At 38.0% G+C, this 22,469-nt stretch overlaps 1 protein-coding gene and 1 long non-coding RNA gene across 4 annotated transcripts in view; one reads left to right on the top strand and one right to left on the bottom strand.

The window, feature by feature from the left end:
- Positions 1-842: 842 nt before the first annotated feature.
- On the bottom strand, positions 843-18,421 carry LOC150067287 (uncharacterized). The gene is made up of 3 exons (XR_016539540.1): positions 18,043-18,421; positions 9,942-10,023; positions 843-1,544 (listed from the first exon to the last, which is right to left on the bottom strand). It is a non-coding gene; the product is annotated as an uncharacterized LOC150067287 (long non-coding RNA).
- Positions 18,422-19,111: 690 nt separating this feature from the next.
- The window catches only part of Ppp1r12a (protein phosphatase 1 regulatory subunit 12A), a 96,251-nt gene continuing 92,893 nt past the window's right edge, over positions 19,112-22,469 (top strand). For 2 of the 3 annotated variants that reach the window (XM_090328302.1, XM_090328303.1), the window contains exon 1: positions 19,113-19,583. In XM_090328302.1, the coding sequence (XP_090184428.1) occupies positions 19,347-19,583 (237 nt within the window). In that variant the 5' untranslated portion in view covers positions 19,113-19,346. Of the gene's footprint in view, positions 19,584-22,469 lie in introns of all 3 variants that reach the window. The other variant, XM_090328304.1, reaches the window with a different exon arrangement.

Below are 22,469 nucleotides of genomic sequence, written 5' to 3'. Positions count from 1 at the left end.
AGCATTACACAGATTTGGTTGAAACATTAGGGAATTACAAAGAAAAATGTTCCTTTTGGCCACCGATACTCAATGCTTTATATAAATCCTCCCTGTTTATTCAAGTACTGGAAAGGGAGAGTGTGCATACAAATATTCCACTTGTGTCCATTTTTATGATAACTTGACACTCAGCAAGCTCTTTAAATGATCTGCTGAAAGACAGATATATTGTTAAGTTTCATCCTGAAGCAACACCCTAGGGCTTGAATGAGGGACAAGAAAGTATCCATGGAAACCCTGAGACACTCTAGCCTGGATATAGCCTGCTAAATTTTAAAGTAAAGTATTTAATTTGTATTTCCTTATTAGTAAGCAAGAGATTAACCTCCATTTTTTTAAATATATTTTTTATTGTAATTAATAGAAGGGTTACATGATATTTGCCAGATAAATGGTGCCTTAATTCCCACACATTGATACCCTTTCACATGTCAACCTCCATTTTTTTAAAGAAAGTATCTTCCTTATCTCTTTAATATGCATCTAAGAAGAATGACATGCTTGTATGGTGGGAGTCATTTTACCAAGTGAAATATTTTGCAGTTTAGGTAACACAAAAAGTTTCCATAGTTATACAAGTTATACACTATAAGCTTTTCTTGAGAAATTATCATGTCCTTTCTTCAAATAAAGATAAATTTGTGTTTATAAAAAAAAAAAAACGAAAAGCTGTGCCAATGAAAGGTTTGAGAAAGAATTAGAGATTTTTCAGTTAACTATTTACTTTCTGAAATAGGGATGAATGTGAGATACATAATTTTCCCCTGATCATCTGTATTTATTTGATGCCTTGGGTTGTAATGTGGGATGGGGACTCTAGCCAGAGAACAGGGATAATTTATCCATTCCCTGTAGAGAACTAAATCTGTGACTTAGAACTCTAACCAGCTGAGTCAACAGGCTCGGGACAGATAATGCTATTTACGCAGACTGTGCATAGTTTCAATGTTCCCTTCAAACAAGATCATCTAAGTTTTACCGTCTCTGCCATCATTTTTGTGATTCTCTTTGTTAACTCTTCATTCTCAATATAAAACAAAAGGTTTTCTTTTTTTTATCCTTTGAGTCTGAAAATTCGCTGTCTTCAACCACATACGGGGCTGCTCTTCTCTACAATTACATGTCAACTTAGCCTTCATGCCATTAGTTAATATCAGTGTTATAATGAACACATATCACTTGTGATACTTAAATGTGTATTTCATATCTGTTTGCTAAATTTTCTTCTTCTGTCTCCTCAAAACCCCTAGAACCATTCCCAGTCACTATTAATCAATCTCCCTTCTAACTTCATTTTCTTTCCTATGAGAGAGAAAATGATATAGTTCTTTCTGTATCTGGTTTATTTCACTTACCATGATGTCCCTTATTTCCACCCACTTTCCTGCAAATGAGAAAATTTCATTCTTCTTTATGGCCTTAGACTACTTCATTTTGTATCTACATATTTTCTTTAGCTATCCATGCATTGATGTCACTCACCTTCATCAACAAATTTTCACCTGGGAACACACAGAGTGGAAAGACAGATTGTCAGTAACAGATTTCTATTTAAATGCTGATCTCCCTCTGTATCCTACCACTAATGGTTATTCTATTATTTTTCATAATTGTAGTATTCAGATGGTGCCTGATTTAATAAAGAAACACGGCAATTAGCAAATTTTAGTGTGTAAAAGAAATCACCTGGGCTCCCTTCCCAATTTCTGACTCAAAGAGTCGATTGACACCCAACATTTTTCATTTTTGACCAGTTTCCAGGTGATGTTGATGATGCAAACCAAAACACGTTGACAAATACTTAGACTTAAAAAAAGTTCTTTAGTCATAGATGCTACGAAGTAGCTATTTTCTCAACTTTTAGCCTCGCTGTTATCTATGAAAAGGTTATCTAGTACTGGGAGTATTAAACAAAAATTTAATATCATGAGCAGCAAGAAAAGAGATGATACAGGTGGAATCAATCAATCAAAACATCCCCATTTGGAGAAGAACAGTTTCTTCTATAAACTCTCCAATCCCCAGTCAAATCCAGCGCTTTTCAAATTAAAATGTCTTCTAATATTGAAATTGTTCTTCCATAAATATAAGAATAGTCCTTCACAGTTGGATATAATACCCAGACTAATAGCGTTGGTATGCTATCATGATAAAGATAGGAGCCTCTCAGTAAAGGCCAGGAAAGTTATCATTACATTATCCATTATAGGAAAAAAAACAGCAGTAGCAGACATGGTTCAAAAAACTGTACTCATTACCTGATTCATATAACTATAGCCCCTCTGTTTATTAACTCTACAATACCAGTGACAATGAATTTTAAAAATTAAGAATCTGATTTTTAAAAACCTGAGGGAGCTCATTAGCAGAAATATATTTTTCCTATGGAAATGCCACAGTGAAACCCCTTTGTACACTTACAATATGCCAGTATAAAGGAGAAAAAATAAAGTTATTCTTTACTATAAGAAAAGACTCAATAGACTTCATAGAAAGAAGAAAGATCTGTCCAAATCCAAAGGCAGAGACTTTTGTTTTAAATCTCCAATTAATCACAAAATTCAGAAATGAAGCAACTGTGGCTCAAGTAGTAGAGCTCTAGCCTCAAGTACAAAAGCTCAGGAATAAGGTACTGGCCCAGAGTTCAAGCCTCAGGACCAGAAAGAAAAAACAAAAAAGTATAAGTGAGTTCACAGGAAAAGGGACATAATTGTCCAAAATGTTTATTTCACTTCTCATGAACTATCTCCAACTATTTCAAGTTCAGTGTAGATGGTAAATCTCTGTTGACACAGGAGAGTAAATTAAAGATAAGCATGGCATTAGCTGAACACTCTGTCATCCTAGCTACTGAGTAGGCAGATATAGAAGGATTTTAAGTAGGAGATCATGACAAGAAGAATTAATAAAACTCTATCCCAATACAAAATAAAACCAAAGGGACTGGGGCATAGCTCAAGTACCTATGCATATTGCATACATTATTTTAACTGTACATCACAAGTTGGCCATTAATGTTTAAGCTGGATATAATTTATGTAAAGTATAAGATTTATATTGAAGATAATGGTTTATATCATGACTGATAAAGATTCATTCAAATCTGCTCATATTAACAAAGAACATTTTTGTAAGCAAATTAGTGGAAATTGCCGAAGGTTTTACCTAGCACTAACAAGGAAGAACATGGGGGTAAAAGGAAACCCAGGTCACTAAACTGTCATAGGAGAAGAGAGGAACTGTATATATTTGAAGTTATTTATTATGCCCCAGGGTTACTAGATGGGATTTCTAAGTTTTAGATTATCAAAGGTAGTGGCTCTATTTCCTTCCCTCCCTTTTAGATCATCTGAGCATTAAGGCTAGTCAGTCTAGAATGGCAGAGGCCTAATTGGCTGGCCACAAGGGAATTCTAATTGATTGTTGGTGGGAATCTAAGATCATTTGAACCCAACTAAGTGGCCCATGCATACTCCTCTGCATTGAGGCTGGAGTCAAAGGGCTACCCTGGCTTTGTTAGGGGTTCTTTCACATATCTCTGGCCCAGAAACTTCTTGGAATGGTATTAAAGTCAAATTTAGGTATTCTCTGTAACTTGGACAAACATTAACAAAATTTTGGCGGATAAGTATTTAAAGGAGAAAAGGAAACAGAAATTGCAATACATTGTCATAAATCATGCATTTTGGGTTCCTATAATGTTATTGAAATTATTTTTTACAAGTCTGTTCCACTCATTTGATTATTAGTTGCTTGAGGATAAGAACAATTTAGAGGGTTTATTTTATCTTCCTAGAGTTTAACACAAGCCAGGCACCTAGGAAGCTCTCACATGGTGGTTAAGAGGAACCATTTGTCTAGTGCCAGTTGTATAATGAGAATTTCTCTCCTTCTTCCAGAATTAAGAACAAAGCTACAGTGACCAGCTGCTATTTTGAGATGCTGACCGTCATGGAAATGTTCCCAAACTGCTTTGTTGGGATAGTGCAGACACAAGAACTTCAGCCAGGGTAAAAATTGTATCTTTTGTAAAACTTTGGAGTTGTAAGTGTGAGGCTATGCAAGGAATATCAATTGGAAATATTCTGATGTTGGCACTGCTACACATCTACCAAGTGTGAGAAAGCTACTCCATCTCTTATAATCATTAATTTCCTCCTCTGGCCATCCAGGGACTTGTATTAACACCTACATTGAATTCATTTTTTGTATTCCCAGCACAATGCTGGTCTCAAAATGTGTGGTGAATATTTATCAGTTGAATTAGCTTGAAGTTCTCTCAGGGTCTCTCAAATATTGTCTTATAATGTTTTACTTCAAGTCTAACATTGCGTGCAATTAATTCTAACTCTGAAATTAAAATTTGAATGGCCTCTAGAGAAAAGTTGTTTTTTTTTCTTCTACTGTGCTTAAAACACTCACACTATAAAGAAAGTCATAGTACGTTAATAGAAAAAAAATGTACTCTGACAAATTGTCTTTAATCATGACTTAAAAAGAAAATTAGATTTCAGGGAGACAATTATTAAAATTACTCCAAAGAAGTTTTAAAGGTACAGTAATTTACTAGCAATTAATCGGTTTAAAGAAACAACATAGGTGGGGAGAGAGAAATGAGGACAAAAACATGAGAAGCGGTATCAATGTGTGAGAAGTAATGCACCTACTACCTGACGAATGTAACTATAACCTTTCTATACCTTATCCTAACAATAGAAAAAGAAACAATATATTTACTTATATTACAAAATTTATTCCATCAAGATTTGATTGTCAAATCTCCATTAGTTGACTTATAGTTATTAGATATACTTAGAGTTAATTCAACTATCTGTCGTCACATTTCAAGTGATCTGTAATTTATACTTTTTCAGCAAGTTGAGCTTTCCTCTAACAGCCAGTAAAATTAGCATGACTTTAAATATATTTAGACAATTACACACAAAATAATGTAGAGCTCTATCTTAATATTGAATAAAGTTCAATGGCCATTATTCATATATTTAAACAACCCTTCACTATCTCCACAGAATTACTATCTAGATGTAGGGCATCATTATGATTACTAAGAAGGAATGATATTTTCTGACTGCTTGTCATTGATGGCACCTGGCATTAACTGTATAACAGCTGTAAAATTATCTCTACCTTTATAAAATAGAAAAGATTAAAAAATGATTTCCTAAACATTTATTACCACAGAGAAAACAGTGGAATTCCATCCTCAGTTGTCAAATTCCAAAGACCATTGGTATATTATCTGTTTCACATAATAATTTCAAGAATTCACAAATTGGTGAATTTTTTGTGTTTTTTTTTTGCCAGTCCTAGGGCTTGAACTCAGGGCCTGGGCACTGTCCTTGAGTTTTCTCAAGGCTAGCGCTCTACCACTTGAGCCACAGCACCACTTCTGGCTTTTTTGTGTATGTGGTACCAAGGAATCGAACCTAGGGCTTTGTGCATGCTTGGCAAGCACTCTACCACCAGGCCACACTGCCAGCCCCAAATTTGTGAATTTTGTTTACCAAAATTCTTTCTTGGGAACTCAGCCAGACATTCAAGGGCAAAAGGTCAAATACTTACCCAAGATTCTTCAGGCACCAAAAAGGTTTTCATTTCTAGTATAAATATATTCTGATATGTGATAGCCAAATTACATTAAAATCACCTTATTACTAATAAAAAACATCATTAATGTTTAACATTGTTGCTAATGTCAACCACAAAACAACTGTGGTTTACTATGTCCTATGGCAGATATTGATATCAGACTAATTATCTGAACAGTAATATAGTGTATCACTATAACTATTCAAGTAGTCCAATCATCAGTCAACAAGTACTTGCCAGCCTCATGCTCAGAAATTAAAATTTTCATTATACACTTTCATTTTCAAAAGTTTTTCCCAAAAAAGGGAGAGTAAAAAATTTTCAGTTACGTATTTCTTATGGTAGAGAAACTGTAAAGTACCTTTAAGAATAAGAGAATTTGGAAGTGGCGCCGTGGCTCAAGTGGTTGAACACTGGCCTTGAGCTGAAGAGCTCAGGGACAGCAGCAAGGCACAGAGTTCAAGAAAGGAAAAAAGAAAGAAAGAAAGAAAGAAAGAAAGAAAGAAAGAAAGAAAGAAAGAAAGAAAGAAAGAAAGAAAGAAAGAAAGGAAGGAAGGAAGGAAGGAAGGAAGGAAGGAAGGAAGGAAGTAGGGAAGGAAGGAAGGAAGGAAGGAAGGAAGGAAGGAAGGAAGGAAGGAAGGAAGGGAGGGAGGGGGGGGAGGGAGGGAGGGAGGGAGAGAAAGAAAGAAAAAAGAAAGGAAAGAAAGAAAAGAATCATAAAACTGTGTTGTTGGGGCTGGAAGTGTGGCCTAGTGGTAGAATGTGCCTCACGTAGTAAAATGCAAGCCCTGAGTTCAAGCCCCAGAACTGGCAAAAAAAAAAAAAAAAAGAATTAGATAATTTTTAAAACCCTGTGGAATGATATTTCTGCACTAGAGACATATTCATTGATATGAACGATATCTATAGGACCAAATTTAAAAAATATTAAACTGTATCCAAAGTGATCTCATTTTAAAAAAAACTAAATATCCCTAGAAGTGGTGGCAAATATGGCAGAATAAGAGATTTCAAACATGTACCTACCCACAGGAACAATTTGCCAGGCCTGGAGTTCAAGCCCCAGATAAATAAATAAATAAATAAATAAATAAATAAATAATAAGGCCAATAAATAGATACATAAAAGAAAAAGAAAACTAAAAACAATTGAAGGGTTAGGATGAAAACTATTTCTCCTCTCATGAAGTGGAGAACACTTCAGAGTCCTTCAGATCTCAAACCTATATCAGTATTTATCCTGACAAACCTAAGGAACAGTAGTTTTAGAAGAAAAAGGAATAGAATGAATAATAAATACAAAACAAGGTAGTGGAAAGCATATATGTATCTATAGAGGAACTATTAAGATTCTGGGAAGGGTATTCATGGCTGAAAATTTCCCACATATCCCAAGATATTTAGCATTCTTTCTGCCCTCCTCCCACTAAAATCACAGTGGTGCTTCACAGTTGATAATAGGAAAAACCCCTCTACTTGTATTTCCAAATGCCTCTAGGCTACTCTCAGAGAATCATATACAGTCTCCTTACAAAAGGAGACTTCATTCTCTCTCAACACTTTATACTTATTTTTTCCAGGAACGGGGCTATAGCTCTGAGGAAGACTACTTGCCTACTATTTGCAAGACCCTGGTTTTGATACCCAGTACCACATACCTAATACCACATTAAAAATTTCAAACAAAAATGTTGAACAAATACTACAATACTAGATACTGCTTACCTACATTATTAAAATCTAGCCAAATTTGCTTTTGCTGAAATCTTTGAAAGGAAGTTGTCAGTATTATAATGTTTTTCATACATCTGCTTAAATTCCTTCATAATCACACTACTGCCAAGCTTTAGATGCAAGTAATAAAAAAAATCCTTACTACCATCTTAAAATACAACTAGTATGTAAATTTTCCCAATAATCAAAGAGTTTTTTTTCATACCAGAACCTAAACAAACAAAATTCACATGTGTCATCACTTTGCTGTTCCTCTTCCAACATGGGGGTGGGGGAGGGATGTGTTGGGGAGAATGGAAAGTGGGAGAAAAACCAGGGAAGGGATAACAATGTCCAACACAAAATGTACTCATTACCTTACATATGTAACTGTAACCCCTCTGTACAACAGCTTGGCAATAATATTAAATTTAAAAAGGAAAAAAAATTGTATGCTTATTATATTATAATTTCTGTCTCATTTAAGCGATTCTTATTTTTCACTTTTACATTAATTTTATTTTTTAATTCCAGATGTATTATCATAATAGACATTCTACATGTTGTTTGTCTCATTAAATCCTGTAATATTATTTCATATGTTATCTATCCCTCATATTTCATATAAAGTGATATTTTATCTAAACGTTTTAGTTGCACTCAGGGTATTCAAAATTGGGGGGAAAAGGTATCATACATAATGTCAAGGGACTTGATGGAAGACATTCTGCTATTGGTATAGTCCATTTGATCAGAGAGTTGCGTTGCACACTAGATCTTGTGGACTGATTAAAATGAAAGAAAGAAAGAAAGAAAGAAAGAAAGAAAGAAAGAAAGAAAGAAAGAAAGAAAATAAGAAAGAAAGAAAGAAAGAAAGAATAAGAAAGAAAGAAAGAAAGAATAAGAAAGAAAGGAAGGAAGAAAGAAAGGAAGGAAGGAAGGAAGGAAGGAAGGAAGGAAGGAAGGAAGGAAGGAAGGAAGGAAGGAAAGAAGGAAGGAAAAGAAAGTGTTTGGGGAGGGTATGGGCAGCTCTGAAATCTGAAAGAAAAGAAAAGCTAAAAACCAGAAAGAAAACAGAAACAAAAGTGGCTAATAACTAGAATGCTAGATGGTCTCTTTTAAGTTGCCATTTTCTAGACAAATCAACTTTGCTAAAGCTAAGCACAAATCATCTGCTTGATTTAAAGGGAATTATGCCTCACATTGTGTTTTACCACCCAGTAACTGAGTGGGAAATCCAATGTTTTGAGCCTTTTTAGAAAGTTAATGCTGAACATGGCAAAGAATTCTGTCTTCTAGATGTCCACAGCAAAGTTCTAGCCTTGACATTCATGTCAAGGATTTGAATTGGAGAAATGTTGGAAAGATGAAGGAAGAGTTCCTATTCTCAATTAGCAATAATGAAAAGGTCAGCAAACTTCATTTGCAATTGAACAACTGATAACCAGGGACCATAAATTTGTTTTTGTTTATTTAAAGCCTTTAAAGATATATATTTATTTATTTATTTCGCCAGTCCCGGGCCTGAGCTCAGGGCTTGAGCACTGTCCTTGGACTTTCTCAAGGCTAGAGCTCTACCACTTGAGCCTCAGCACCACTTCAGGCTTTTTTTTCTGTGTATGTGGTACCGAGGAATTGAACCTGGGTCTTCGTGCATGCTAGGCAAGCACTCTACCACTAGGCCAAACTCCCGGCCCTAAAGATATATTTTAAAGAAAACAGTCTAGAGTTGGGTACTGATAGCTTATGCCCATAATCCTTAATCCTACGTACTGAGGAAGCTGATATCTGAGAATCATGGTTCAAAGCTAGTTGGGGCAGGAACCTCCCGACTCTTATCTCCAACTAACCACCAGAAAACCGGATATGGAGCTATGGCTCAAAATGGTAGAGTACTAGCCTTGAGCAAAAATGCTCAAGTTCAAGCCCACAACCAACCAAAACCAAACAAAAAATAGATACCTAAATAAATACAATTCTAACTCCCAGGTAACCAAAACTGCTGTCATTTACCGGAAGGCTTCATTAGGTCTGAAGGACTGGCTTCCACAAAAGGCTCACTCACTTAGCTGGAGGCCAAGTTCCTTACTCTTTGAGCCTCTCCATAAAGTTGCCTAAGTATCTTTAGACTTGACAGCACAATTCCTTCAGGGTTGGTGATTCAACACAGAGACAGAAAACCAAGTCTGTAGCCACAATGTCTACTATTGCCTAATCTTGCAAGTGACAGATGATTACTTGTGCTCTCTTCTATTGGTCATATAAAGCAACACACAGGACAAGCTGAGAGCACTATAGGAGGATGTGAATACAGGATGTTGGGGGGTCAGCAGGCCCTCTGGGAGGCTAGTTAAAATAGCTTTTGGAAAAATTTTACTCTCTCATGATGACACCAACAATGTTATTCTATTGGGGTTTCAAATAGTGGAATCTATTTATTATTGTTTGTCTTATTTTTGTTCTCTTATTTTAGGGACTCATCTAGACTCCTACTAGTTGGGGAAGCATTCATCCTCCTTTTCATGACTATATTTTGCTTATGAAAAAATAGGAGGTTGAATTTGCAGAATTCTTACCTCTGTAGTATAAACCATGTCTGATCATCTCTTGAGTGTGGGATTCTGAATATGACAGATGTTGGTCTCACAATTAGGCTACCTTAAATGACAAAGACATTAATCATAATTAATTTCACAGAGCAATTCAAGTAAGTTTGAATTAATTAAAAGTAACTTATTTTTCTTTCTGGGCAGGGGATGTAGCTCATCCCCATGTTACCATGGTAGGTAACACCATGCCTGGCTCAAGTGACAATGGTTATCCTTAAATGGGTGTGAACCAAGTGATTTCTAATCATAAGTTTCCTCTGTCTTAATGATGGTCCCCAAGTCTTCATTTATGAAAGTATGATGGTGTAATAGGTGCCCTGGTAAGTATGTAAGAAAACATAGTTTCATTAGCCTACCCAGACTCTTTAGCTAAAGCATAATCAGGGACAACCCAGTGGGACATTTCTAATATTCCAAGATATTATCAGGATGGATAAAAGAGCAAAGGGAAAAAGAAACGGGATATATGCTCATCATAATTCCATTAGCTTTCTTCTGTATCATCAAACAGACAGAGGCATTCACTCAAGTGTCTAAAAAATATGAGGATTTCAGCAGCTTATTATACTAATAAATTTTCAGTCTTTAAAATTTTTTTCAGTATGACCTGAATTATATCTTAAGCCTTATTAACTAAGATCTCCATTCTCAGTTTATTTAAATGGTTAATTAAGTCTGATAACAACAAAAATTGTCAAAATATAAATACATGGAAAAAATGTCAAAGTTTCCAGAAAAGAAAAGGTTTAGTTACATTTTCCCTAGGGTCATTTGATCTACTGAAAATAATTATATGCAGAACTTTTAAAAATTGCTCAATTATTTTCACTATTTTTTTTTTGCCAGTCCTGGGCTTGGGCTCAGCCCCTGAGCACTGTCCTTGGACTTTCTTAAGGCTAAAGCTCTACCACTTGAGCCTCAGCTCCACTTCCAGCTTTTTTTCTATGTATGTGGTACTGAAGAATTGAACCTGTGTCTTTATGCATGCTAGGGTCAGGAATAGTGTCCAGGTCCTGAGTACAAGCCCCATGACCAACAAGACAAAACAAAAAAGAAAAACAACCAAACAGCAACAACAACAAAACAAAACAGATAGCACTTGAAACAAGAATGGTCATTTACTATATTCCAAACAAATTCCAGCTCTTGAATTAAAATGATCTATTTCAGGAGCTATTTCCTCCACTAAATTGTAAACCCATTAACCTAACGATAATGTCATATTTACTTTCTTTAACTCAGTTCCTACGTTACAGTAGGTGGTAAAGAGTATTTATTAAAATGGAAAACAATTATTATTTGTTGAGTTGGTTATCAGGTAGGATTTCTAAAATGGTCCTTCAAAGCTATCCTGCTTCAATTACCATCACCTCTAAATATCACATCATTTTTGTAATTAATTTCTGTTTTATGGCATCTGACTTCAAGATGAAGAGATTGTATTTTATGCTTTTACTAGCAGACACCTTCTCAAGCTAGTTGCAAAGGTTGCTTTTCCTTTTTTTCATATTTTCTTTTTTCATGTATTTTTATTGTAATTAATAGAAGGGTTACATTATATTCACCAGATAGAAGGTGCATTAATTCACATACATTGATACCCTTTCTCATGTCTCAGAGGTTGCTTTTCTTAAGAAAGGAAGTGAGAGAGATGGAAAGAAAGCATGAAAAGGATGTGACACATTGTTACTGATTTTGAAGATAGAAGAGGTCAAGTGTAAGAAACAGGGTGAGGGCTTCAGCCAACAGCCAGCAAAAAAGCAGACCTTAGAATTGAATTGCAACACACACACACACACACACACACACACACACACACACACACACACACACACACACACCTCTGTCCACATCAAGGAAGAAGACTCTTCCAGAAGCTCTAGCTAAGAATCCATCCCAGCTGACAACTTGATTTTTGGCTGTATGAGTTCCTCAGCAGTGAACCCAGCTGAGCCCACCCAGATTTAAAACTCTGAGACAATACATGGACTTGGTTTTAATAGACATGCAGTATCAAAGAAAATAAATATAAGCTCCTACTACATGCGCCAAATGTATGCAAGGCTCTTTACCTATGTGTTGGAATGAATCCCACCAAAAAAAAGTTCCATAAAGAACTTTGTTTTAACATCACCACCTGTTCAGAAGGAAATTCAATAGTCATCCTTCCTCCATATCAAAGTTGCATATCAAGTTTCTGAGCTCATACCCACATAGTGGTATTGTGGTCATGAGTTGTATTTACACACTGATGAAGACTGATATATCCACACTAGTGGCAGTCTTTTCAGGTATCTTCTACAACATTCATATTCCAGTCAAGGGAATATTGATTCACTGTGTGTATCAGGGCTTCTCACTTGCGTGGATTAATTATGTGTACTTTTAAATCTTTTGTCATAAAGAAAAGCTTCCCAACTGCAGGTCTTAGAAAAACTTGATAGAAACTCAGCCTAGATCTATCTTGATTAATTTATGAGTAAAAATAGTCCCCGCTTCCTCTATTGACAATAGCTTCAGAAATTGTCTTTTGTTCTTTCACACATCCGTTTTTTTCCCAATACACTTGGCAATATCTGAATATGTTCATTTAAAACGGGCTTTCATTGCTTCTCAGCCTTTTTTATTTTTTGATTAAGTTTTTTTATCCTTCTTCATTAGAATGTAAGCCTGTTGGTGTAGTTTGGTATTTTCATTCATTCCTGTATCCCAGGAGCCTAGAATGATTGACAAATAACTGAAATTGTATTCACTGACCTCAGATCTACCAAACTGCTACACTCCAGCCACATTTATGGCCTATCTGTTTGGCTATGGAGAATCTCTACCTTTCTGAAGAAGTATTCAGCCAGTTACTTTGGACTGCCTTTCGGTGGGTAATTCCCGGTGTCAGGGTGAAAATTCCTGTGGCTCAAGAGACCCATAGACTTCCTATCATTTTAAAACCATGCACCAATTTCTATTCTTTGTGAAATCTTTTTCCTGCCATAAAACATCCAAGGATAGTTTGATGTTCTCTATTTGGTCCCCCCTTTTCTATCCCAAATAAAAACATTCCATGATATTTTGGGTCAACAGGTTTGTCAAATAAGACAGCAATTTAGAAAATACTTTTTATTGACCTCTAATACTATGCAAATGTAATTTGCATAAATTCCAAGGCATTGAATGTGCTAATTAAAACTAAATCACTAGCCATAAATGCCTTTTATAAATTCTGATTCGAAGTTCTAGTTTCTTTTCCTGCATTTTTCTGCATTAGCATGTATTAGTTGTATGGGAGGGGGCAGTATAATTGTGACATTTTCACACTTGTAAATAACGTATCTCACTCCTCCCATCATGCTCTCCCATTGCAATCCCCCTTCTTAAAATAATTTCAGTAGGTTTCATCGTTCCATTTTCCTACATGCAAACAAACATAGGACCATATTCATCCTTCTTCCTCCCTAGACTTCTCCCCTCCTGCTGCCTGCCAGCCCTTCAATCTGAGCCTGCTCTAACTTGCCTGTCATTCATTTTTTTAAATGTCTATTAATTGCAACAAGGGGTTTCACTATGGTATCTCAGATGTGCATATATTTTGTTTTGCATTCAGAATAACCATCTCTATTGTGTTCTCTTCCCCAGCTGCCCCGCTAGCCCCCTATGGATCAACAGCTTTCACTGAACTTCCTTATGCTCTCTTCATACATAGTTGCACTGCCTATGTACATGTCCATGCATAGAGCTGTCTCTAAGGTCTAGCTTCCACATACAAGCAAAAACATATCATAATTTGGTTCAAAACACTTATTAAATAGAAAATTGGAGGCAGCCACTTCAAGGTAGGAAGTATTTTGAAAACAATTTCTGCTTTCTTCCCTGTGACAAACATGCACAGAAGACAAGAATTGCTATCAGCAACTCAAGAGTTGTTTTGAGCTTTCTTTTCCCACAAATAAAATTTATTTCCACGTGAAGTGAATATAGGCACATACAAATGAAACAAAAGCTTACATTTTTGTATCAAATGTGTCGTCTCAAACTGCATAATAAAATGGTGCTTCTAAGACTGAACAAAATAATTTACAGATTATCAGACATGAGTCAACCATAACTAAAGCACACCATCTGAAACTAGGTCATACTACTTTTGAGTTCAAATGTCAGATATGGGAACATTTTGGTTAACTGCTCAAAAACAGGCTTAGCAGAAAAAGTAGTGACCCCCAAAGTAGTTGATTCCCAAAGTACTACATAGATAAGTTTTTACTTTGTTAGAGTAATACCATGAACACAGAGCTCATTTCACATAAGTGAACAATTCCAAGATTTTTTTTTAACATTTCTGACTGTGGTCTAGAAGGGAAAATTATATATAATATATACATATTTAGTATATGTATTTATTCATACACATGTATAATCTTAGTGCTAACAATAGCTTCTTGATTTGTCTTTAAAAAACAAAAGAAGTGCAGTGTACTCAACAATGTACATCAATGTGCAAAAGGCTTTGGGTAGTCCTAATCCACTTACATCATGCACATGATCTGTGGATGTAATAAGAATCAACTTAAAACTGGGCATCGTGGCTCATGCCTGTAATCTTAGTCAGGAGGCTGAGATCTAAGGATCACAGTTCAAAGGCAGCTTGGGCATTAAAGTCCGTGAGACTCTTATCTCCAATTAACCACCAGGAAACTGGAAGTGGCTCTGTGGCCCAAGGGATAGGATGGAAGGTCTTGAGCAAAAGATCTCAGGGACAACACCCAGGCTCGTTCAAGTCCCATGACTGACAAAAAATAAATCAACTCAATTGCTTTTGCCTTAGAGCAAACTTGATTTTCTAAGTTATCAGGAAATGTATTCAATGAATTGCAAAAAAAAAAAATCCTAAATAGGCACTTTACAAAATCAAGGTTTTATTTACCTATTGTAATAGGCTAGACAGACATTAAAAAGTATTAATCGATATTATTAATAACTTTTCTTTGTCATTTATGGATACAATTTAGATAAGAGGCATCCATTATTCAATAAAGAAAGTGTTGCTTTATGTATAGTTCTATTTAGCAATGCAATATACATAGTGATTTATACCATAGAAAATCTAGCCTTTAAATTCAAGAAATTTGCAAGCCAGGCCAAGGACAGTGGCTTACACTTACAATCCCACCTACTTGGTTACTGAAGATCCGGAGGATGGCAGTTTTAGCTGAAGAACCTAGGCAAACATAATAATGACATATAATCCATCCCCATAATATTCTTTAAGGCACATAACTTTTTTTTTTTTTTTGGTGGTCATAGGGCTTGAACTCTGGGCCTGTGAGCTGTCTCTTAACTCCAGTTCCAGGCTACTGCCCTACCTCTTGAGCCACAGCCCCACTTCCCGTTTTTTCTAGTGATTAATTGGATTAAAGTCTTATGGACTTAGCTCCGGGGCAGGGAACCTTGATCTTCAGATCTCAGCCTCCTGAGTAGCTAAGATTACAGGCCTGAGCCTGTACCCAGCTGAGGCAGGTAACTTTTATAGGATTCAACTGCCTTCATATCAACAATGTGGTTCTATTCTCTAAACCTGAACATAGATAGCATTGTTATTCATTTTCTTTTTAATTCTCTCACTGCACTTTGGGTTCTGGAAGACCATTTTCCCTCAAACTTGTTCTCTGATGGAATACCTAAACAATTTAAGTCCTCTGATAACAGAGTTGTCCCTAGGATCTAATGTTAGGCTACTCTCTGGAGCAATTAGTTTCACACTTTATTTTCACTAACTTCTAGTGGGCTACATTGGCTCTCTCACCCAGTTAAACTTGAACATATATATATATATATATATATATATATATTTCAATACTATTTTAGAAAAGGCCTATTAAAATAATTTTACTGTTTTAGTCTTTTATTTATGTCTACTTCAAATGCTTTACTTACTAAAGCAATACAGTTCCTGAAATTGTTTTTTTAAAGGTTAACACAAACATCAGTAAGAAATACCTGTAGCTCTTTAATAATTCCCTTAATGGCCATTTGATACTATGGCAATGAACATGAAAACAACGTTCAGTTATTGCCAGGCACTCATTTGATTCTCAGGTTTAGGCTGAAGCCAGATGTAGCAAAAATTTGTCCTGATGACTCAGAAGACAGCTAACCACCAGAATTTTGCAAGTAACTATTGAGTATGAAGTGAGAATGACCTTATAGCCCAGAGACAAGGCAAAGTCTTAAGCTACTATAATCCAGAAATCAGGATTTCTGGTTTATCAATGCAGTCCAAAGCAAGTTCAGGTGGTTCATCTTCCTATTTGAGACTAAACTACATGATGCTATATATCCTATAACTTTTTCTCCAGGCTCTTTAAGAAAACATTGGAAGTAAAAAAGCAAAGTGTCTTCTTATTAATATATTCTCAATTTCATAGTTATAATTTAGAATCTTTAAAATTAAAATTCAGGATAATGAAAACATAAATATATGAATGCATTTAACAATATCTTATGTATCAAATCATAGCTCAAATTGTATAATAAAAGGTAATGGGGGAAAGATGCACTAATCAGAAAGTAGGTATACAAAAAATGTTAGTACATGTCACTATTTGTATTTACATATTTTAATGTGTATAAGTATGTATCTTTACTGTATATATACACATATAATTTCCTTAAATATAATGTACACCTATTATTCTTTTATAAAATAGAGAGGCTAGTAAGTAAATTGGTTGAAAAATGAATAAACTTTTCAGAAAAGATGTACAGCTCCTTGTGCACTATCATGACTGAGTATTCTGGGAAAAATAGCAAATTAATCTAAGTACAGCTTCATGGCACTTATTTTGTGTGCCACTGGGATCAAATCTAGGGCTAGGCAAGTGCTCTCCCTCTGAACTACATCCCTAGTCTTCATTTGCACTTTTTTTAGGTTTTGTTTGCCTAATTCTGGTATTAGCCATAGGTCTGCAGTAATTCATTAACATTAAAAAAGTCTTCACTAAAAATACAAGACAGGTAGCAATTTAAGAATATTTCCAATGAGATTAACATTTCTAACTCTTAAATCTGTGGAGTGCTAAACTCAGTGAAGTTTATATAAGTTGACATTCCACATTTAATTTAAAAAAAGATAGCCTTTGGATTGAGCTTACCTATGTTTTATTAGTAGCTTATTTTATCATTAATAATTTTATATCTTGAAATAGCATACTTCCCAAGAAACTGCTCTTGCCTAGATAAAAATGAGATACTGATCTCTATTCTAAGAGCATTTTTAAGAGCTACCAAGCAGACCATAACGTTCTTGGAAAACAGGAATAAGTTGTTCATTTTTTCTAGGTAAACAGGGGAGCTGATAAGGCATTTCTCAAATTCCTTTCTGTGAATAGGGATTTTATATTTTAATTAACAGGTATCTTCAGCAGCTCAAATCAGCATTATGCCAAGTTTGAGGAGATAAGTGTACATCTTATGTATTTTCTTTTTCTACATTTTCAAAATATTTTTTGTTCCAACCGAATTCTATGACTATCACCCTAATTACAGTTCAGGATATTCAATTTTATTGGCACGTATTTTTCCTATTCAGATTTTATTATTTTTTTTCAGTATGACAAGCTGTAATGTACTGGAAATAGGCATTGCGCTGCAAATAAGAAAGGCTTAATTATTTCTGTAGCCCCAGCAACCTCTCCCCTCTCCCGGCCCAAAAGAAAGACTGGGTACAAACAAGGGTATAATATTTGCAGAATGAATCCTATCTTTGCTTCTGGGTAATATTAAGGAAATCAACTAGTTGTTGGGGGAAGCTCAGCGTAGGTGACCTCTGAACTTCCATCCAATTGTCAGTTTTTAATGACTTACTTTGGCTCTTAACAACCGTGTATAACAAGAAGGTGTTTAGGAAAATACCAATGAGTGGAGACTGAAGATCATTTCTAAAATGCCAGTACTGAAAACTGTGTGCCCGCGCGCGTGTGCCGTCCGTCCTGACACAGATCTTTCTCAGCACAAGATCTCAAGGGGCGGTTTAACACAAAATGTCTTTCCCTGCTCCCTTTGTCTTTTCGGTGCCTACCAAAGTGACGGCTTGGAGAGGTATCCAGTCAAGTATTGGTTGGTTTGAGTCCCTTCATTTCACATTCCTTTTGAATTCTGGGGGCAGTCGGGTCTTCACTCCTTAGAAAGCAATGGAGCCGGGAACGAGAAATCCCTTAAAAGGTCAGGACCAGTTAAGAAGGCTGAGCCTGAGCTCAGGGGGCAGTGTCACCCGGGCTCCGAGCACTGAGGGGAAGTGGACGAGGACTCCGATAATAAGCGTTAAAAAGGCGGGGTGGGGTGGAGGGGAACCACCATCAACAAGCAAAGCGGGCAGAGGAGGAAAGACATTGCCACACAGGGTGTTGGCAGGAAGTCACCCTAATGACCACAGGTCAAACCCCTGTCGCAGAAGTGGGTCAACCTCGCTCACTGCCACCAATCCTCCCCCCCCACCACTCCACCCCCGGGCCGGTACCAACCCCACTGTTCAAAACGTGAGGTCTTCGCAGGCGGAGCTGCCCACCCCACCCCAACCTCAAGTTCCTTGGAAAGGAACCACCGCGGAAACACCTCAATTCACACCCAAGCCATGTCCTCTCCTCCATTCCACTCACAGAACGCAGCCAAAGGGGGGAAAATACGATAAATAAAAATAAATCCTCCCGCCCCGGGTGAACTACTCGCTAAAAACCCACGCAACCCCGGAGGCAAGGTCGGGCCCGGGGCGCAGGAATCTCCGCAGCCCGGACCGCGGACCGACTCCGGAACCTCGGGAAGCCTTCCTTCCCGGCCTCCTCTCACCCTTCCAGGTTGGTCCCGTTCCTCCACACACACCCCTCCCCCGCTCCCGCCCCTCCCGCGCAACCACGGCGGCCTGGGCCACACCCGCTTCCCTCCGGTGGCCCGGCCGCCCCACTCCACCGACCGCCCCCGCCGCAGTTGGCCCCGGTGATTCTTCCTGGTGGGAGGGGCGGAGTTTAGCGCCGGAGCCCCCAGAGGGCGCATGCGCACTGGCGCCGAAGGCCGCCTCCCTTCCCGGATCTCGCGGAGTTACGTTAGACGGGCCGCCAGTGACGAGCGGCCGCGCCGAGGGGCGGGAGGGTTTCTGTGGTAGGACAGGCAGGTCCGCGGGGCCCCGGCGCGCCGCCCCAGTGCTCTGTGGGATACTGGAAGTCTCGAGCGTCTCCTCCCGGTCCCCAGTCCCGGTCGGGCCCGTTCTCTCACCGAGACAGTCGCCCCCCCCTCCCCTGACTTCCCACCCCGGCCTCCCCTCTCTTCCCTCCCCGCCACCCCTCCCTCCCCTCCCCCTCGCGATAAGAAGACCCGGCGGCTGGAGAGGGGATGAAGATGGCGGACGCGAAGCAGAAGCGGAACGAGCAGCTGAAGCGCTGGATCGGCTCCGAGACGGACCTCGAGCCTCCCGTGGTGAAGCGTCAGAAGACCAAGGTGAAGTTCGACGATGGCGCCGTCTTCCTGGCCGCCTGCTCCAGCGGCGACACGGACGAGGTCCTCAAGCTGCTGCACCGCGGCGCCGACATCAATTACGCCAATGTGGACGGACTCACCGCCCTCCATCAGGTCTGTGCCACCGGGTCTCGATCCCGGGACTCCTCCTCCTCCTCCCCGCTTAGCTCGAGGAGTCGTGGGTGGGGTGGGGTGTAGGGGGGTGAGGGGGTCCCTCCTGAAGCTGAGGGCGGCCGGAGACTCCCGGCTGAGGGGGTGAGGGGGCGGCTTCCCGGGAGGGAGGGAAGGAGGAAGGGCGCTGGGGCTGCAGGCCCCCCTCCTCCTCCCGACCAGTTGCTGTCTGAGTTGGGGAACTGGGTGATTTCCGGGGTGTAGGAGGCGAGGGGGGGGCGGAAAGGGACTGTGGGTGTCTTGGGGGACCCCCTCCTTCCTCACCCTCACCCCGGAGCCATTTGAAGATAGGTGTCTGGTGTTTAGGGGTCAAGACAGGGAAGGAATGGAGTGGGTTGTGCCTGGGGGGTGGGGACCCCGGTGTTGGTGTCAGTGATATATTTGGGGGTGTAGTGGGGAGGGGAGGGAGTCTGGAAAGAAAAAAAAAACTTATTAGCAAGGAGCAAAAGGGACTCTTTAGCTTGTTCGGTGGGCATTGCATCGGTGGTACTTTTTTTTTTTTTCTCCCAGGTCTTGATTACAAATGATGATGATAATAATAGTAATCAAGAGTCTTGAGCCGAATGCCCCGAGCGAACGATTTCCTGTTTTCTCCTTTATTACTCTTGGTCACTGGGGAAGGGAGGAAAAAAAAATGGGGGTGTAATTAGCTGTGTCTGCAACTGGCTGAAAAGGGAGAGAAGGATGGTGGTGGTGTTCAGGGCAAAGGAGTTTCCCCTAAAGACTTGCCCACCTCTGGATGGGAACCGAAGAGTTTGCCGCAGTGTCAGAGGTCCTGGAGCTCTCGAGTCTTAAATCCTCAGGGTGTGCGCTGGGGCTAGAAAACAGAAAAGGGAAAGAAAGAAAGGGGAAAAAAAAGAAAGCTGGTCGCCCCGGACTTTTCTCAAAATGGATGCTTTGTGCATGTTAAAGTTTTATAGTAGTCCGATTGGGATCTCTCAATGTTAGCCAAATAAGGAGAAACTATTGGCAATCCGGAGATAATGTTGCTTTGCCTTTAACAGGCCAAAAGCAACACAACCCGTTCGGTTGTGCATAAAAAGCAATTTGTAAGTGATGGTAGTAGGTGACATGACTTAGATTCTCCCCTTTTTCTTATTGGAAAATTAGAATTACCGGTAACCTCCTTACAGTGAAAAGACTTACTAGGTATTTCACACTTGACTTGATTGAATGTGCAAGATTATAGCCTCAGTTTGAATAACAAACTTGTTTGGGAGATCTTGAGCTTTATATTTTACTAATATTAACTTGATGCCTCTTCAAAAGAGAGGAGTCCCGTGGCACCTTTCTTTCTACTGCTTCCTATTTGTGTGATGACCGTTTTTTAAGTTTTATTTAATCAAATTCTCTGTCCAACTTGGCATGGAGCCTTTGTTTACAAAGTTGCCTGGAAGGATTGACAAATGGCAGGACAAACCTGGAACTCTAGAGTCGCATCAGTGAGAATATAGCATGGTCCTATAACGTATAGCAAACTTCATTTGGCAGTTTATTTTAAAGCCTAGTGTAACTCTTGACATTAGAAATGGTAATGTATATGAGCTTAAAAAAATTTCATCTTTCATTTGTAATTTCCACGTTTTAGTATGAAATTGCTTCTAGAACAATCTTATGTCTGATGTCAGAATAATTGAATAATGATTTTCATCAATATGTTTATTAAAATTGGTTGCTACTGTGGTGGAGGAACCCAATTGTATTGGCTTGGAGGATTGACAACATTTTCACATGATTTTTAACGTGAATGTAATAGTTGTTTAGATAATACAAGACACTGGCATGTAATAAGACTTGTTGAGTTCTTCTTCCTGCCTTTCAATTTGTACATGTTGCAGGAATTATCAGACTTACCTAGTCTTCTTGAGTAACTGAATTCATTGGTTAGTTTGGAGAATGTAGATATTTACAGTAAATCTTTTTGTAAGTTTATTTGTACATTTCTTAAATCTGTGAAGCCAGAATGTCTAAAATATCAGCATTATAATTTTTAATAAATTTTCTTCTCCATGGTGTCTCATTTTATCTTGATTTTTTTTTTCAGTTGTAACTATTAGAACAAGTAGTTCACTTTGCACAACTTCAGGATACTAGATAGTGAAAGATGACAAAAACCTTTTTTTTAATTAAAGAATTTATTGATTTTTACATCATATTTCAAATGTCATGTTTAACAAAAAAGTATTCAAGAAGGGACTCTATATAAATCACTGGCACTTAGGTTTTATAACATAATTAAAATTAAGCTGAGGGTTTGTATGTCATGGAAAACCTTTTTTTTTTTTAAGAACCACAGACTTTAAGCTTTTAAGGAATGTTGTTTGTATAAAATATTACTATTGGGGCCGGAGTTTGGCCTAGTGGTAGAGTGCTTGCCTAGCATGCACGAAAACCCGGGTTCGATTCCTTGGTACCACATACATAGAAAAAAGCCAGAAATGGTGCTATGGCTCAAGTGGTAGAGCTCTAGCCTTGAGAAAAATCCAAGGACAGTGCTCAGGCCCTGAGCTTAAGCCCAAGTCTGTCAAAAAAAATAAATTAAATAAACAAAATATTACTACTAAAATGACATAATGATTTGTTGAGTGGCCTTTAATAGTTTTTTAACTTGTCTTTAGAAGGACCATAGAAGAACCAAATGTATTTACTAAACTATGTATTGGTTCATAGTTTTGAAAATTCATTTACCTTTTTTAGTTTTGAATTTAGTATCCTAAATTTTATCAGGAAATGATTAGGAAACTCATCCTTTAAATAGGTTTTGTTGACTTTACATTTTTCACATACATAGTTTGTATTTAAATTTTTATTCATTGGTTAAATGGGCTC

Source organism: Megascapheus bottae, chromosome 2, assembly GCF_031878675.1.
Source record: "Megascapheus bottae isolate mThoBot1 chromosome 2, mThoBot2.hap1, whole genome shotgun sequence".
Taxonomy (NCBI): Eukaryota; Metazoa; Chordata; class Mammalia; order Rodentia; family Geomyidae; genus Megascapheus; species Megascapheus bottae.
This window is presented reverse-complemented; position numbering and strand designations above follow the sequence as displayed.